The 18,817-nt window shown below is 43.7% G+C and overlaps 1 protein-coding gene across 3 annotated transcripts in view; it reads right to left on the bottom strand.

The window, feature by feature from the left end:
- The window catches only part of SYNDIG1 (synapse differentiation inducing 1), a 103,191-nt gene that overhangs the window by 15,043 nt on the left and 69,331 nt on the right, over positions 1–18,817 (bottom strand). For 2 of the 3 annotated variants that reach the window (XM_069850373.1, XM_069850374.1), the window contains exon 4: positions 4,269–6,277. The exons of the other annotated variant lie outside the window; for it this stretch is intronic. In XM_069850373.1, coding sequence (XP_069706474.1) covers positions 6,119–6,277 — 159 coding nt within the window. In that variant the 3' untranslated portion in view covers positions 4,269–6,118. Of the gene's footprint in view, positions 1–4,268; positions 6,278–18,817 lie in introns of those variants that run through there. 3 annotated transcript variants of the gene reach the window in all.

Genomic DNA, 18,817 nt, shown 5'->3' on the forward strand with positions numbered 1-18,817 from the left:
GCAGTGAGGCAGCTGTAGTCTTTAGGAGACAGGCTTCTCTCCTCTTTCTGGGATGGCAGAGCTCTTTTGTAAACTAAACAGGATTCCCCTGTGTCCAAACATAGGGAGACAGAGCACTCTTCTACCCCAAAAGTGATGTTTATTAAAAATAAAGTTGACTTTAAGCCTGGAGAGAGCATAAAAGGAGCAATGGCTTCTGAATCACAGTTATGTTTAAGGGGCAAGTTCAAGCTCAACTTAATGACAAGTATGTTAACTCAGTTTCAAAAAGCTGCTTTGAAAAAAGAAAGCACCCAGGTTCATTTCTTGGTGTCCCTCTGTAGAGAAGTAAATTTTCAAGGATCTATCTTTACCTGCCAGTACTTCCACCTGACTTCTTCAAATTCATCAATCACAGCAGATGTAGAATCCCTGTCTTCCCTCCCCGGTCACAAAACTTTTCCGTTCCCAAAGGAAGGGTTACAAACAGAAAATAACCATCAAAAACAGGCAGCCGACAATGAATGATCATCTGCAGAGTGCTTTCTTAGTTCAACAGTTGCTCACAATATTTCATAGCCAGTCTTGAATGGTATGGCTCTAACCAATAGGAGTAATTGCTGTAGCCATTATGAAGATATTCCTCTAGCTGACTGTGATTTCCCAGCTCCTGTAGGTTTGCACACTTCGGCATCAGTCAGAAATGCCAACATCATCTGAGTAAGGCAGATGCACATACTGGTCTTTCTGCCAGATTTGCCTGAGTGCCTGAGTGCAAAGGAAGAGGTGATTTAGATGAGATCTTAGGAAGAAATATTTTCCTGTGAGGGTGGTGAGGCACTGGCACAGGTTGCCCAGAGAAGTCAAGGATGCCCCATCCCTGGAGGTATTGGAGGCCAGGATGGATGAGGCTTTGATCACCCTGATGCAGTGGAAGGTGTCTGTGCCCATGGCAGGGGGGGTGGAACAAGATGATCTGCAATGTTCCTTCCAACTCTAACCATTCTATGATTCTATGCCAGATTTATTCTGGCTAGGGGAAGGCAGGTGGGACCTACTCTAACATAGATGTGGAAAATGACATGACAGCTTATTTTTTGTTACATCTGAACCAGTGGAGAACTTGCCAGTCCATGGCCTGTAGTGATTTGCAGCTGGTACTCAGCAAGCAAAATCTGGTGATGTAGTTTCAGTTGCATCATGGCTCACACATGCTGTTCTCTGTGAATAGAAGTGCACGAATCTCATGCGACTGCCCAATTTTGGAGCTGTGTTTCCAGCTTAAGCACCAGGGACTTGTGATTTTGTTTGCACCTAGTCCCTCCCCTCTTCAGCAGAAAGGCTAGAAATCCCCCCATGTGGGTTTGAAAAGCCTGACTTAGCCAGCCTATGGTTTTCATCAATGTCAAACAAGGTCATAGGCAGCCCAAGGCATCATTTACTCTTGCCGTTCGCATGGTGGGTTGCTCTAGCACATGCAGCACAAAAGCACATCTTCAGCTTTCAGCCAGGTGATGCTCTAAGGAGTGCTCTTGCAGGGCAGTTCTTTCCCACAGTGCTGCTCCTGTTTACTGTCCCTTGGCAATTCCTAGAGACATGTAAACCTGCACTCCTCATGTACTGACATGTTAATTTTAAGGTTAGGTGCAAGGGCCTCTATGGCTTTTTCAAGGCTAGGAAAATTTCTTCTAGATCCAGAGATGACTTTTGCCTCTCAGATCAATATTCAGCCTCCACAACCATCATCAAAAATCATAAGGCAGACCCATCAGCTACAAGGGTGGTTTGAAAATGGATAATGAATATTGTTGGGCATGTCTAATGACCTTAAGAGTCTCAGTACTTACCTTTTAATTTTTGAACTCCGGGTTAAATTCAGATTGGGAGTATGGAGTATTAGTTCTTTTCTTTTTAAAAAATCTGAGTTTCTTCTTCAATACCATGTGCTCCAAAGTTCAGGCTTTGAGAGAAAGATCTAATTCCCCACGAATCGCACTGACATAGCAGAAGAGCACGTTACACATTGCAATCCACTGCCTTTGCTGTGTGGTTCTTTGCATCAGGGGTAAAGCACAGCGGCCCATGGTAAAAGCCAGATCCTAACTGAAATGTATTCCCTTGCCCAAATTCAAGCCCACTGAGCACCTGAGCATTACGGCAGTGAACGCATGTGCTCACAGGCCTCACTGCACCTCTCACACACTGTGGCATTTAGGTCCTTCACACAGGGGTAGGATGGTGTCCTCAAAGCGCTGTCTTGAACCCCAGTCATTGTCCTCCTTTCTTGTGATGAACCACACCCAAACACACCTAATTCTGAGTTATTTAGCAAATGGATCAGTTGTTGATGTGTGATGCTCAGCGTTGGGGTCTTGGATGGGACTTATATGGTCCCCAAAGATTCCCAAGGTAGTGATACATAACAGGAGTCTATGCTCTCCATCCTGGTTGTCACCCACGGGCTGAGCAAGATAAGAGCTCTGCTCAGAATGCACAGGGATTTTGCCATGAGTTGATCCCTTCCATAGACATGTTGCTTCTCCAGCCACACACATCACCATGTCACCAGGAGTCACCATGTGGAAAGGCTGCATCTCTACCCCATAACACTGTGAGACCTTGGCTGGGCTGCTGAGAAACATGAGGCAGAAGGAGATACCCACACCTGAATGTGCAGGACCACCCAGCTCTGCTGAAGCAATGAGAGGGGGAGGGGTAGGAGTAAGAACCACTCCCCTGTCCTCTCACCTTTGATGGGGCAGCTGCTGCAGAAGGCAGGAGAAGGGGGTGCAGCAGTAGGCATGGCTCAACCACCACCACCTGACTGCTCTGGAGCCTCCAGCCTCAAACTGAGAACCTTCTCAAAGGAGCTTCTGTGCATGCACAGGAAGACCACCCTTCACATACTAATGGGGCACGGACTTGCCCTATGAATAGAACTTGGCAAGGAGGCATGGCATGCATGCCTACCACTCCAACAGAACCACCTTGAAGAAGTGACCATGTATTCCTGAAGAACAGTTGCTGGAGTTGCTTCCACATTTTCCAGAGGAACCGCCATGCCCCATTGAAGTGGTGACCCTTTTTATCCCCCTTCCCTCCCCACCCGCTACTTACATTTTCTCTCTCTCTCTTTCTTACTTATCTTACTGTGCTGTCTTTTTCTTTCCTGGCATTTTGGTGTGTTGGATTGAATCGGAGTTTTATTTTGTGACCTTGGTTGTGTTCAGGATATCATATTGTGATCTAACCAGATTGAGATCTGTTTTTGTGACTTTGTGAAGATGCCACTTGGAGTGCACCTGACTACCTGGTTTGTTATTTTGGTTGTGTCTAAATGAAATACTGCATTTGATTTTACCCTAGGAGTCTTGTTGATCTCCGATTTGCTGTCTAGGTATCAAACAACCCTCCCTTTCCTACTGTGATGGTCCAGAGGGGGCCCAAACACTAGTGGTGTTGGGAGCCAACCCTGACAAGCACGCACAAGTTCTCCACAGGGCAGCTCTCAATCACGTCATTCCCCATCCTGTATTGAAACTGTGGTTTGCCCTGACTCAGGTGCAGGACCTAGCACTTGGCTTTTTTGAACCTCATGAGGTTTACAAAGGCCCTCTCCTCCAGCTTGTCCAGGTTCCTCTGGATGACATCCCAGCCTTCTAGTGTGACAACTGCACCACTCAGCTTGATGTTATCTGCCAACTTGCTGAGGGTGCACTCAATCACTCTGTCTTTATCACTGATGAAAGTATTAAAGAGCACTGGTCCCAGTACAGACCCCTGCGGGTCACCACTTGTCACGGATCTCCATCTGGACATTGAGACATTGACTTCTACTCTCTGAATGTGACCATCCAACCAATTTCTTCTTCTTGTCTTATTTAATGGGCCCTCAGCTTTAGAGGCAGCTAATAACAGATGAAGATGAAGGAACTGGGATTGATAAGCCTGGACAAGGGGAGGCTGAGAGGAGACCTCATCGCTCTCTACAGCTCCCTGAAAGGTGGTTGTGGGGAGGTGGGTGCTGGTCTCTTCTCCCAAGTAACAAGTGATAGGATGAGAGGCAATGGCCTCATGCTGCACCAGGGCAGGTTTAGGTTGGATACTAGGAAAAAAGTCTTTACTGAAAGCGTGGTGAAGCACTGGAACAGGCTGCCCAGGGCAGTGGTGGAGTTCCCATTCCTGGAAGTGTTAAAGAAAATGTGTAGATGTGGAATTTTGAGACATGTTTTAGCAGGCATAGTGGCATTGGTCTGGATGATCTTAGAGGTCTTTTCCAAACTTAATGATTCTATGATTCTATGTTTCTATGGCTACGAATATATTGTTAGTCTCCAGGCCTAGTCTGAAGGCCAACAAATCAGTTCAAAAGAGGAATTGTCAGTGACTGCAATAGGCTTTTTGGTCCATGGATGTTTCATATGGATACTTCTCTGGGTAGCTGGACTTAGGGTACTGGGGCAATGTTCCCCTGGTCTGATGCTTCATGTCCATCCAAAGAAAGTGTCACACAGATCATCAGCAGCTGTATATCATGTGTTTTAATAAACTGTATAACTAGCAGAAAAATAGTTTCGGATGCGTTTGTCCCCCTTCCCCATAAAATAAAAAAAAGTCAAGTGAAAACCAAAATAATGTCAACCCCAAAATAGAAGAAAAAAATTGTCCCAGAGCAAAGCTGACACACAATACAAAGTTGGGAAAAAAAAATTCTTTGATGACATTTTTGGTAAAGAAATCATGTTTTTAAAACACAAGGCAGTGAATAATAAAATGCTTATTATTTTGATCAGTTCCTCTCTTCTCTGTGTGTATATATATGTAGACACATATCTATCTATCCTGACAGACCCTTGGTGGGATGAAACGGTACATTTGTAAGACCAAAAAAATAGAAAAGTGACTATAGGGAAGGAGAAAAGAATAAAAGAAATGTATCATTTCAGTCAGTGAAGTAAGGACAATGCTCAATTCCCTTGCAATGTACCACTGCGCTGCTTATCGAGGGAAATGCTTGTCTCTCCATGGCTATGTTGTGTCCCTGGTCCATGGATGAGCTGTGAGCTTGTAATCTGAGTGGCGTCCTTCACTGCTTGGTGAATGAGCAGCACCTCAGAAATGTAGAAAGCATTCCTTCCCCTGGTTAATTCCCATGCTTTACCATGATGTTTAATTTAAAATTGATCAGTATTTCAGTTTGCATTTTTTTTCCCCCAGGTTTCTTGCATTGACTGCTGTGCAGGTCCCCATGGCAAGGCGGAGTAACCCAGACAAGCAATATGCCACGGGAATGTGCTGTTATCACGATGTGATTGGATGGAGGAATTCATTTTACAACAGATCCCATGCTGCTTTGACCTCACACTCAGTCTGCGGAGCCAAGTATTGCAGTAACCTCAGCTGTTCTGCACTGGGTGGGCTTGCAGGTCACATCATAATCCAAAAACAGGGATAGAAAATAAAAAATATTTTTTATTTCCTTTTCTCCTTCCATGGAAACCTATGCATACAAGAGGAGTAGGCAATGCCATTCTGCGCTGAGGTCTCTGCTTCGCACTTAGGCAAACGAGTCCTGCATTCAAAAAAAAAGAAAACATATTCTTCCTCCTGTTGTTATATTGCTCTTTCAGAGAACCAACCACTGTCCATGCTTTCCCGGATCTCAGTGCCGTGCTTAACAAGCAAACCAAGCACAAGCTCATGCTGGCTGCGAAGTTCAGGTGACCAAGAAGGTATTAAGAGAACAGCTCAGTTTGCCAGCTCCTTGTAAACACCATATTGCAAAGAAGACAAAGGCAAAACACCCTTCTCCACACCTCCCCTAGCTGCCTTCCTTTGGTTTTCTTTTTTCTTTCTCTCTTTCTCTTTTTCCTTTTCCCTTTTGCTCTTTCTCTCTTTCTTTCTTGTACTGGTGTTAATGAAGAGAAGCAAAACTTGTGCGTCACAAATGATGGAACTCTCCTCACCCCAGCCAGCTACCCACCCTATAATAATGTACAAGCCCATCTTATCCTGTACCTGCCCCCCCAGAAGGTGTTTGTTTGCTTCTTGATCTTTTTGGAAAAATCATGCATTCTGATCTGCTGGGGAGTTCTGCAGTGCAGGTGCTGGGTGGCTGGTTCTCCCCCTTTCTTGAGGCTCATAAGTGATTGTTTTTGGACAGATAGGCAATAAGAGCCACAGCCACCCCAACGTAGATGCCAGTTCCGATTGTGATGGACAGGACGGCCAGGAAGAGTGCTCGACGGGAGTTGGAGCTTGCATGGTGGAAGTCCCCCTTGGCTACTGCTTTGTTTGTCTGCAAGACATACAACAACAACAATGTAATGTATTTATTTGTTTCATCTGGAAATGAAGATGTGATGCTCATTTCTTGTCTGAAACATGATCCTAGGATATGACAGCAACTGGTTAGAAAACAGATACTTTTTTAGTCAAATAAGCTTATTTGCACAATTAGGATGATGACGAAACTGAAGGCATCACAAGTGGTACTTTTAAGTGCCTTTAAGCTTAAACATATCCTAAGATTTAATACTATGCATCACGATAACTTCTGGGATGGTTCAGCCTCCCCTGATGACATAGATGGATGGGCTGTGAGACAAGGGTCCGACATGTCCCTTCCAGACACAGCTACAATCCTGCTTCTGTGAGGTGGCTGGATTCCAACCTGGATGGGAAAGGTAATAAGGGGAAAACCCTTTAAATGTGCCACTTGCACAGAAACGTTCTTCTAAGACAGGTGAAATGTTCAATCTGTTCTTACCTGGACAAGAACAAGAGGGGCTGAATTTTCCCTTCCAGGGCAGTACAGAGAGGCCAGACATCACCAGTTTCCTTGCATCTAACTCAGGCCTGAGCTTTAGTGTAGGACAAAGAGGAAACCAGAGCTAGTAGACAACTTGTCAGCCTTTATGCAGATGAACACTTAGGCACGTGAGAAGGGCATTGCCCTTGATTGTCAGGGGTATGATGCACATGCTTAATAGGAGCACTGGTGTTGGAGCCATAGTCTTCTCTCCTGGGCAGGGTTCATTTAGCTGGATCTGTCAGCTGAAAGAGGAGTTCCCATTTTGATTGTGTTAAAGTGGCTTCTGCATCTCGCTGTGGTTCCCAGTAGCTCAGAAGACTAATCCAAAGCTCTGGTAATTATATCGCATCTTTTATGTATCTTTGAGTATCCAAGCAAGTGCCTTGAATTCAACCTGATCAGCTGAAGTTCCCAGAGTTAGATGCAAAGCACTTAGGCTTGAGCACAACAAACCTCACAAAGCTACAGCTTGTTAGTACAGTTCTCGATAATGAACAGAGAAAGCAGAATCACAGCTGAGTGGGGATCATCCCCTGTGATGATCCCACAGTCACAATGACATCTATGGAATGGCCACTGCAGGAAGTTACACCTAGAGGTTGAGAAGTATTTGAGTATCAGCTCTTCTAACACATCTTCCAGGCACCTTTGAGCCCTGGAGGCAAGATAAAGCAAAATCCTTGCTCAAAACAAGCAAAGGAAAGGTAAAATTGGACAGGACTGATCTACTCATCGACAAGACCACCTAATGCCATTTCAGCAGTCCTCAGTCTTGCAGAATGAAAAAATGGGGATGTCATTTTTATGGACTGTGGTGTGATAACAGCAAAGTCACCCAGCAGCCAGCAACAGATCTGTCACCTCCAAGAAAAGTCTTGTAGAAGCATATGAGATCCATAAGTTCCGAGACAGCCTTTGTTCCCTTGTTACAATGATTGAGCAATTTGTAATGCTTTAATTGTATTTCTCCACAAATGATTGATTTGCTGGGACATCTTCTGCTTCAGTGTCATCTATTGCTCTATTTTTGTCTTTTTTTTTTTTCCTTTTACTATCTTGCTACTCAGAGGAATTTACAGCAGCCAAATGACAAGCTTCCACTCTGAAAAAAAGGCTTCTGGCCTTTCTGTCAATGACTTTATTAGGAGAACTGTCTCTTCTCATTCATCAACCTAATTTTTTTAAGCATAATGCCTTATAATGTTTCAGGCTGAAACAATGTAAAACAATACATATTGAAGGAAAGAGAGAGAGAGAGATAGAGACTAGGGTGCAGATAGGAGGAAAATTATTATATCAGAACAGTAACAAATAAACAATTCTGGCTCATGTCCGGTTCAGCCAGGCCCTTCAGCAGGTGACACGGATTTCATGAACTTCTTCTCTAGGACCTCCAAGCACGCAAAAGAAGAGTCCTTTCCAGAAAAATTCCAGGGGTTTCAGGGATCAAGTAAATATTTCTTAGGGTCATTTAGAGTCTTGGCAAGGAAAGCAGAGAAAAAGTTGGTCATCAAAATAAGTGGTTGAGGGAAGGGATTCTGCCCCTCTACTCTGCTCTCAGGAGACTTCACCTGGAGTCCTGCGCCCAGCTCTGGAGCCTTCAGCACACGGAGGACATGGACCTGTCAGAGCGAGTCCAGAGGATGTCACAAAGATTATCTGAGGGCTGGAGCATATCCCATACGAGTACAGGCTGAAAGAGTTAGGCTTGTTCAGCCTGGAGAAGAGACGCCTTATAGCAGCCTTCCAAGACTTAAAAGGGCCTATGGGAAAGCTGGGCAGGGGGCTCTTTAACAGGAAGTGCAGGGATAGGATAAAACAGTTCTAAGCTGAAAGAGAGGAGATTTAGATGAGAGATTAGAAGGAAATGTTTTCCCATGAGGGTGGTGAGGCACTGGCACAGGTTGCTCAGAGAAGCCTTGGATGCCCCATCCCTGGAGGTGTTCAAGGCCAGGCTGGATGAGGCTTTGAGCAACCTGATCCAGTGGGAGGTGTCCCTGCCCATGTCAGGGATTTGGAACTATATAGTCTTTAAGTTCCCTTCCAACCCAAACCATTCTGTGATTTGATGATTCATCTCTCCTCAAAGATTTTCTTCAAGCTTCTGCAACATTCTGCCAGCATCACAGCATTGATGAAAGACCTGAACAGAGACGCTCTTCTTAGCAGAAGTTAGGTTAGATTTCTCAGGAAAAAGTAAAAGCGCAGCACTGAAGTTATTTGAGCCTTTGGATAAACTGAGGTAAACATTTGCAACCTCCCAAATTGAGGGAAAGTTAGAAAAAGCTGGAACATTTAATTTTGACATTTCTGAAATGTCACATTATGTTATGGAAAATTCTGCAACATTTTGGATTGACCTCTTTTAAATTAAACTTTGTACAGTTTCAAACCAGTATTTTTTTCCTACTTAAAAATAGATGGAAACTCAAAGGGAAAAGAAACCTTTAGCCAAAGTGTCAAATAATCTGAAAACTTGACAGTATGTCTTGATTGGATCCAATAAAAGATGTCGGATTTACCCAAAATGATGTGTTGAATGACCCAAAGGGATTCAGAAGGCTGATTTGTAAAGCACTAATAGCTTTTTTTTCTGATAGGATCTTCAACCCAGTGACAAACCTACTCACAAAGAACAGGTTTTTCTCTTGAAGAACTCTTTGAGGACAGCCCTGACCTTTGTGAAAGGATTGGACCTATGATGAAAATCCAGCTTCTTGTTAAAATGTTCAGCCCAGCAAAACCCAGATGTCTTGTATTAGTCACATGCTGCTACAGACATGCTGACTTTTGCAGCTCTTCTCTTTACAATATAGCTTGACTTTGCTTGGGGAACAGGTCTGAGCTTTCACAGAACTTCTAGTTTCCAACAAGTTACCAACTTGAGTGGGTGTTGGTTTTTTTTTCTTTTAACCTAGTGCATATTTTTGTGACTTAGCGAAATCAAATCCCCCCTCTATGGAATTCTGAATCTAGAGTGTATTGGTAAGGACACTCGGGAAGGACAATCTTAGGCTCCTCCTTTATTCCATTCAGAAGTTTCCACTGGGATGGAGAAATCGGCAACACAGAAACCATTCTCCATCAGTGTAAAACTAGTCTGGAAGGATTTGCTTATCACTAAGAAATTTTTGTTGCTATACCCTACTTCATAAAACCATCCCATTACTCCCCAGTGTCACTCTACTCAAATTGCAGTATTTCTGCAGGACTAAGCTGAACAGATCTGGCAAATATTTACTCTACAAAATGCAATTGAGGCCAATGTTGTGGTTTGAGTTAAAGTGGAATCAGTTTTCTAGCTTCAGCTAAGTCTTGTTTAACTTCATTTTCCAAAAGCTAACTGCATGTTTCTCAGATGGCGTCTGTCTCTAGAAGTGATAACAGAGGGCACTGGGATGCAGAAAGGCCAGTGCTTATACTTGTTCTCATAGAAACCAAGGCCATCCTTGAGATGATGGAATGCTGTGAATCAAAGGGGTGGAAAAGGATTGCACCTGCAGGGAGGGGCAGACAGGAGAGGTGACCCCAAACTGACCAGCAGAGGATTCCAGCCTGTATATGTCATACTTGGTATATAACTGAAAGATCACAAGGGTTAAGCTCTCTTCTTTGATGGCTGATGTCCCTTGAGGACTTTGTCTGTGTTTTTGTCCCTGATACCAGACCCATGCATTCCTGATTCCAGCTCCCTCCTGCCCAGGGGTCCAGCACAGGACTTTTCCCTGTGCCTGCTCTTTACCATCAGTGGTGACGTAGTCATTGACGGGGGAGGTGGTGCAATGTCATAGATTTGTGTATATTTTATTATTTTCTTATTAATAGTATGTTCTTCATTATTATTCTTTCATTACAGCTATTTTAGTTTCCAACCCACAAGTCTTTCTCTTCTTTCTCTCTCATTTTCCTTTCCCCTTTTCCTGGGGTGGGGGAAGGAAACTGGGACACAACTGTTCACATTTAGCTGCTGCTCTAACTGGGCTGGGGCTAAACTATAACACCATTACTCCCGAGTGTCACTGCAGCATTTCTGCAGGATTAAGCTAAACAGATCTGGCAAATAGTTACTATTCAAAATGCAATTGAAGCCAATTTGAACAGATTAGAATCTGGCTACAAACAAGCAGATTTTCTTGAATTTTTTTTTTTTTTTAAACAGGGATCAGATCTTTTGTATCTCTTCGCATTTTGAGGAAGTCTCTTGGGTTGGGTACTCATCCAGCAGCTTATGACCCAGCCCATTTGATGACTTGCACAAAGAAGTGGTGACTTCCACGCCAGGGATGCCTGTGCCCTAGTGACTTCCATGTGGAAAATGAGAACAAGAAATGTCTTGTGTAGATTAGAGAGCCTGGTAAGATCCAGTCTCCCCAACTTTTCTTTGAAGGAAAGGTGAAAGGTGAAAATGATAGTCATTAAAACCAAAACCAAACCAGGACATCTAAATGCATACAGTGGTCAGGCTGCTTCTTGGTCTTCATAGTGTTTGTACCTCGGTACTGCTAGCTGAAAGACAAAACTTGTCTAGTTAGAAGGAACGTCCACCTAAGCTCACAATCAGATACCGCCGAAAGACAAGCAGATGCAGAAATTCAAATATCCAGAGCCAAAACAGGTGTAAGTACAGAGCGAGATCTGTTGCGAATGCTTCTTGGTCATTGCAGACAGCCACAACACTGGGACCTCAGGCATCAAAACAAACCCATTCACTTTTTTCAACACGTTTTTGGGTCAAATGAGAAACGTTTTCACAATGCCACCATGATTAAAATTCCTTATAAAAAGAAAAAAAAATCCATTTTAACTAATTAAGAAAAAAAATCATGTATTTCACATAAAAATATCAAGTAAGAAAATACCCATCAAGTTTTGGTTACAAATGAGGTCACATTTACAGTGTGCTAGCCTGCAGGCTACCACAAGGCAGGATGTGTTAGACTGATGCTGTGTCCACTTACACTAAATAGCCTCATCCTGGATGTCCACAGTGCCTGTGTGGGACATGATCTGTACTGCCCTGGGTGCCACAGATGCTCCAGCCTCCACAGAAGCTTTGCCTGAGATAACAAATACCTGCATCCCTCTAGGCTTTTCTGCTCAATTAGAGGTGGGGATGGGGTAATGTGCATCACCAGGGCCCTTGCCAACCCCCTAAGGCTGATGCGCCAAATGGTACAAACACACTGTTCGTCCAGCAATTCATACCCAGCCTGGAAATGGATTTCTGTGAATTCCTCCTTGCAGACTCAATTCTGGGCTCACTAAGGCAATATTTGCTTTTGTTACTTCTCTGCCCCGAAAAGCAAAGCCTCAGCTATGAATATTACTGTGCTGAATAACAATCTAATATTAACTAGACCATCATGCTTGACTCTAGAGAGTAATGCAGCCAGGACCAACTGATGCAAGAATGAAGGTCCAAATGCCTTACCAACAAAGGACTTAATTCACTGCAGCCTCTTCAAGCTAAGTCCCTTAATTTAAGTAGCAAGGAATTCAAACAGCTATTCAAATGAGTTTAAAGGTGGATGCAGAAGTAAGTTTTTTCCTAATAAAAATTATATTATCTATGTATGTATCCATTTGCTTCTTCCTTTCTCTGGAAAGACTGTGGCTGGCAGCCAGATGATTGATTAACCAATTTAATACAGTCTTTGGGCAGCAGTGGGACCAACAGGTTTGATAAACAGAGCAGGGGACAAGTGTGAGACATGGGATGAATTATGAGCGGGGAATAATTTATCGCATAGCACCAGGCAAGTCCCCTCACTGCACAGGCAGAAGATGAGATACTTTTCTTGCAAAGGTTTTGAGTCCCTGGTCTACTCCCGCCTCTTTGTTTTCCCTTGGTCTGGGTCCTCTGGATGCCCAGATAAAACGATCAACTTTCTGGCACATGAGTACTCCAAAGCTGAAAAGAGGGGCTTGAGCAAATACCAGCCCCCAGTCAATCCTCTCTCTAGAGGCTTTGGAAGTAAGCCAGGAAAGCGAGGAGGGGCAGGGGAAGAAGGGGTAAGGAGAGCTGGAGGGTTTATCTTACTTTGTTCAACTAACAAAATGAATGCCTTGTTGTTTAGAAACGCTCTCAAGGAGCTTCCCTGGAATTTCCACTTGAGCTTTTGCAAAACATATTCATCATGTCTCTGGGCTGCATGTTTTATATGTTGAGAGAAGATGAATACTGTATCTCCACAGCTGCAAGGCCAAAAAATTCTACTGCATCTCACAGTGACTCATATATCACACTCACAAAATACCTTCTGCTACACTGTGTCTGGAAACATGAAACACATTGATCACAATTATTAATCTTTCCCCATCTGTTGGAGGCTGGAGAGCAGGAATGGCTCCATGTAGGAGAAAAGGGTGTCTTGACCTCTTTGGTCAGGTATTGAGAGGATTTCTTTTCACTTCATGGGAAGAAATAGCCAGCAGGGAGCAGGAATGCACAAGCTCCATGCAGCCACTGGCCAGATCTATGCAAAAAAATACCACAGAATCATAGAATCAACAAATGGTTTGGGTTGGAAGGGACCTTAAAGATCATCTAGGAGCAACTCACACAGAAAACTCTTTTGCTCCAGTATCCTCTCCTGTATCTCTTCTAATCAAAATCACTGGCTATTATTTTTAACTTGACCAAGTTGTACTTTTGCTGATCATAATTTCTGGGCAATATCTTCTCCCATCAGGTTTAAATCACTTATTTTCACTGACAGTGAGTAAAAGACTACAGAGTCTTTCCTACAGACATGGATGGGGAAAGGATGAAGTCAGGATGGCTGAATAGGCCCTTGAGACAGCAAATGCCTACCCACACAGAACTTCCCCTGGGGCAATGCTGAAATACTACCAGTACTTGGGTAGCAGTGACAGAAGTATAATAGTAGGATGTCACCAGAGTTTCGTTAACACATAGAGATGGGATAAACTGGCATTTGCAGCTGCTGCTGCTGCTTTGCTTGAGGCTTTGCCAGATGTTCTGAGCGCTTTGCTGCTCCTCAGAGTGACAAAACAAAATCCAGTGCAAAAACATAGCCCTGAAGGATTTCTTTCAGCAGTGAATCCTCATTCTAGTAAACAGTGTTTTGCTCTCAGCAGGCTGGGCTATATCCAAAGCAGTAGGACCAGCAGAGCAGGGATTTTGCCCCTCTACTTTGCTCTTGTGAGACTTCACCTGGAGCCCTGTGTTCAGTTCTGAAGTCCTCAGTGTAGGAAGGACATGGATCTGTCAGAGTGAGTCCAGAGGAGGCCACAAAGATGATCTGAGTGCTGGAGCACCTGCCATAAGAGGACAGGCTGAGAGTGTTGGGCTTGTTCAGCCTGGAGAAGAGAAGGCTCTGGGGAGAGCATAAAACAGCCTTCCAGTACATAAAGAGGGTCTACAGGAAAGCTAGAGAGAAGCTCTTTATCAACCCAAACCATTCTATGATTCTGTGACGTGAATGCATTGCTTTGGACACTTGCTGCTTCCCAGCAGCCCTCCTGACCTGACTCAGCTCCTTCCTTCTCTTGAGTGTTCAGCATGGCAACGGGCTCATCAGAGAGAAGGCAGGATCTGTGTGCGGGCACTGAAAAGGGCAGGCTGGTGACCATTCTGTGTCTGGAGTAGTCTTTTCTATTGCATTTCAAGGACAAGTGTCATTTAACCAAATGTTACTCCAGCAAGCCCTTCAAGTGGCATTTCCTTCTTTGTGAGCATTCCCTTCTTTGCTCTGCAACAGGAACTTCCAGCCTGGACAAAATTCCACCAAGCTCCTGAACAGTGACAGGGCAGGTGAAAGCAAAAGGCCTGAGAACAGGATTTCTATTGGCACCAAATTAAATGATGCTGTGTTGGTGGAAGCAGATGTACTGGGAACAATATTTAGTCTTGGAAACCCATGAAAGCGACAGGAGAATAGAATGTGAATCGGGAGGAGAGGGTATAAATGGAGAATAGGATGAGCCTCTTCTGCATGATCAACTTTCATATCATCAGGGTTTGAGCCATCAGATCATTTTTGTATCAATGTTTTCTGCTGAAATTCGAAAATATGACATAGGCAAGGACGTGATTCAGCCCCTGGCTGGTGCTGCCTGTGGTGTTTGATTGTGTATTCAAGTGCAGATAAAACTATAAATGTCCGAGATTTCGGCACTTGGAAAAACAAGAGTATAATAATGAGAACAGCAGGCGTCAAAGGCCTGAATGAGCAGAATGCAGAGAGATGTTTTTAGACAAGCTCCACAGCAACAGCAGTTCATTTGATTGCACTTGAGAGGATGAGACCTCAGCCTGTGATACAAGGGCAATTCTGTTTTCCTGGCATATACAGCAATTTGGATATTTATGGAAAAGATTATGATCTCCCCCCAGTACTTTGCTTCTAGCCTTTGAGCAGATGTTGCCATTTTGTGATGAAAGAGAACATTTGGGAAAGGTGTCATGTGGTGAAGCCTAGTTTATACACACACACACACACACACGTGCCCTCACAGGCTTACACGTAGCTGACATGGATTTGTGTCCCCACACATAGACATAGCATCTTCTGCCTAGAGGCTGGATGCACCTATCTAGGTACAACTTAAGTTTATCAGCCAATTATTAGAGACCAATTCAGTCCCAATGGGCTCCTTTATTTCTCCTGTTTTGATGACTTTTTCTTCTTTATGTGAAGACACAGAGTTTAAAATGTGAGCATTATTGAGAAAGAGAAATCTGGAAGTGATTCCTAGTTTTCACATTCCATTTTGTGAGTTGTGAGAAGTTGCCCTCAATGCGGAGGACATCATGAGGTACTTTTTGCCCATGCTGCTCCTACCCCTGTCACAAGATCTGGATTGGGACTGACTGGACCACACCACAGATGAGTTTACATTTCAGGACTGTCAAGAGTCTCCTGATATTGCATCTGGTGTGTGGTCAGCAACAGTGGTCACCAAGAGTCCATGGAATCTCAGTTCTTGGACATATTCAAAACCCCACTGGATGTGATCCTGACCAACCTGCTCTATGAACCTGCTTGAACAGGGAAGATGGTCTAGACAGTCTCCAGAGGTCAATTCCAACCTCAACCATTCTGTGATTCTGTGGTCTTGTGAAGACTTGACAGCTGCACAAAGCTATGAAAGTTGTTATTCACTGTCAATTTCCTTAAACACAAATATGCCCAGAGAAGTTCCTCTCTCTGTTTCACAGGAAAAAAACCAGGGCTTTTAAAGCCCTGTGATGACTTTGTTAGGGGACCACTAAAGAACATGCTGCAGGTAGGTTCCTAAAGTTGGAAAAAGCTACATTCAGAGGAAGATGCCAACAGCATCCTGGTTTGTACCAGAAATGATGTGGCTGGCCAGAGTAGGGAAGGGAATATGCCCATATACTAGGCACTGGTGAGGCCACACCTTGAAGCCTGCATTCAGTTTTGGGCCCCTCACCACAAGAAGGACCTTTAGGGGCTGGACCATGTCCAGAGAAGGGGAACGAAGTTGGGGAAGGGTCTGGAGCAGAGGAGTTATGAGGAGTGGCTGAGAGACCTTGGGTTGTTTAGTCTGTTCTGATTGCTCTGGCCAATAGTGTCCAGCTGGGGTTAATTCTACCACCTGCCTGAAAGGAGGTTGTAGTGAGGTGGGTGCTGGTCTCTTCTCCCAGGTAACTAGCAATAGGATGAGAGGAAGTGGCCTTAAGTTGTGCCAGGGAAGGTTTAGACTGGATATTAGGAAAAGTTCCTTTACTGAAAGAGTGGTGAATTATTGGAAGAGGCTGCCCAGGGAAGTGGTAGAGTCTCCACCCCTGGAGGTGTTGAAGAAGTGTGTAGATGTGGTGCTTCGGGACATGGTTTAGTAGGCACAATAGGGTTGGCTGATGGTTAGACTTGATGATCTTAGGGGTCTTTTCCAACCTTAATGATTCTGTGATTCTATGACTCTACCTTTGCCTTGCTCTCTGCTTTTCTGAACAACAAACGGACTTCATAATCTATGAGAGAACTACCACTCTACTTACTTGATAAGCAAAACTGGCCAATGGATTGAAAAGTTATCAGTGAGGGCGAATGGAGAGATGGACAGACAGACAATGGTAAGTAGGAAGTGCCAGATATGGCCCTACAGAGCCCAGGGATAAAAAGTAGGATTTAAACATCATACTCATCTCTTCCGACCCACCACCCTTGCCCATCACCAGCAGCAGCTCCCTCCTCTCATAGTCAGCACTTTCCCATCTCCTGACTTTGGCTTTAAGCCCAGTGAATGGTAGCAAATCATCAGGGTGCCATGAAAGTCTCGTTTCAAGTGTCTCAAAGCTCTGGGAATCCCAGAGATATAAATAGCCCTGGGCAAAATTAACTCTTTCTGGCAGACACTTAGGTGTTTTAAAAATGTGATGTGTTACTTTTCTCTTCTGATTAAAATGATTAACACCTCCTCCCTACATAACACAAAATATCATGGTTTGGTCAAATAAAACACTTCATTTAATTGCATACATTCTTTTTCATTTTTTTTTTTGATGCTTAATTCCCAGAAAAATGTTGAAGAATATCATAAAGGGCACTCTGATCTCCATGCACGAATCCCTCTGACACTAGAGATGTGAAATTGTACTTTTTTTCCCTACTGAACTCAGCAGCAAAGTATTTTCTAGCAAAAGGCAGTCTCAAAGGGGAATTCTTTTAGAAGCTGTATTTCTGAAAACATCTACAAATTTTTACCAAAGCACATATTGTAGATATTATTTGGGAATATGAAGAAAGTATTACAGAAATATAGAGAATCATAGAATCCTACGTTGGTTTGGGTTGGAAGGGACCTTAAAGCTCATTCAGTTCCAGCCCCTCTGCCATGGGCCAGGACACCTCCCACTGGATTAGGTTGCTCAAAGCCTCATCCAGCCTGGCCTCCAACACCTCCAGGCGTGGGGCAGATGCAGCTTTTCTGGACAATCTGTGCCAGTGCCTCACCATCCTCACAGGAAAACATTTCTTCCTCATATCTCATCTAAATCTCCTGTCTTTCAGTTTAAGATTATTCCCCCTCATTCTATCCCTGCACCCCCTGATAAAGAGCCCCTCCCCAGCTTTCTCGTAGGTTCCCCCCATATGCTTGCTCTATTCTTAAAACTTCTGTTCCTATCTGATATTAGAACCACTGGAGTCAGGTTACTGGGTTGGATGGACCCCTGGTCTGACCCAGGAGTTTCATCTTTTCTTAGAAGGGTTCAGTGTTGTTGGTTTATAGCACAGGTTCACAATTACCGAATTAATCCATTATGCTAATATGCTATTCCCGTATTTATTTAACAAAAGACTGTTGACTTTGCTGACATAAAACCCGAACCTATTTAGCGTAAGAGCTAAAGTCACAGTGTTTTGATGTTAAAAAAATCTGTTTATTCTTGATTAAAGTATGCAAAAAAGCACTGTGAACAACTGGTTTCCTTAGGCTTTCTGCTCAGACCTCTGTTACCATTTTTACCAGAAACTTCTGAATTGATGACAAGTATGGGAATAAAGCAGTGGGTTTCTGTCTTTATAAGAGACATACTTCTTTTTAAACAAGATTTAATTAATCTTCTCTTATTTCTCCCATTTTCTTACTGTTATCACTGTTTTACAATAGGTTCTATATTTACATAGCCAAAAAGAATATTGATTAAAGTCCTATAAAAGATACAGCAGTGAAATTTCAGAAGACAGAAAATCAGGAGGAAAGTTTTAAAAGCTCTGGAGCAGAAAAGAAGGAGGAAAAGACCTTTTACAATTATAAAACAACCCAAACTGCTTTTGCGACTAACAGGAAAGACGTTGAGCTGCTGGACCATATCCAGCAGCAACAAAGCTGAAGAAGGGTCTAGAGAACAAGTCTTATGAGGAGCTGCTGGGGGAACTGGGATTATTTAGCCTGGAGGAGGCTGAGGGGAGACCTCATTGCTCTCTACAGCTTCCTGAAAGGAGGATGTCGTGAGGTGGGTTCTGGTCACTTCTCCCAAATAACAAGGGATAAGACAAGAGGAAACGGCTTCAAGCTGTGCCAGAGGAGCTT

This window comes from Phaenicophaeus curvirostris, chromosome 2, assembly GCF_032191515.1.
Source record: "Phaenicophaeus curvirostris isolate KB17595 chromosome 2, BPBGC_Pcur_1.0, whole genome shotgun sequence".
NCBI classification, from domain to species: domain Eukaryota; kingdom Metazoa; phylum Chordata; class Aves; order Cuculiformes; family Cuculidae; genus Phaenicophaeus; species Phaenicophaeus curvirostris.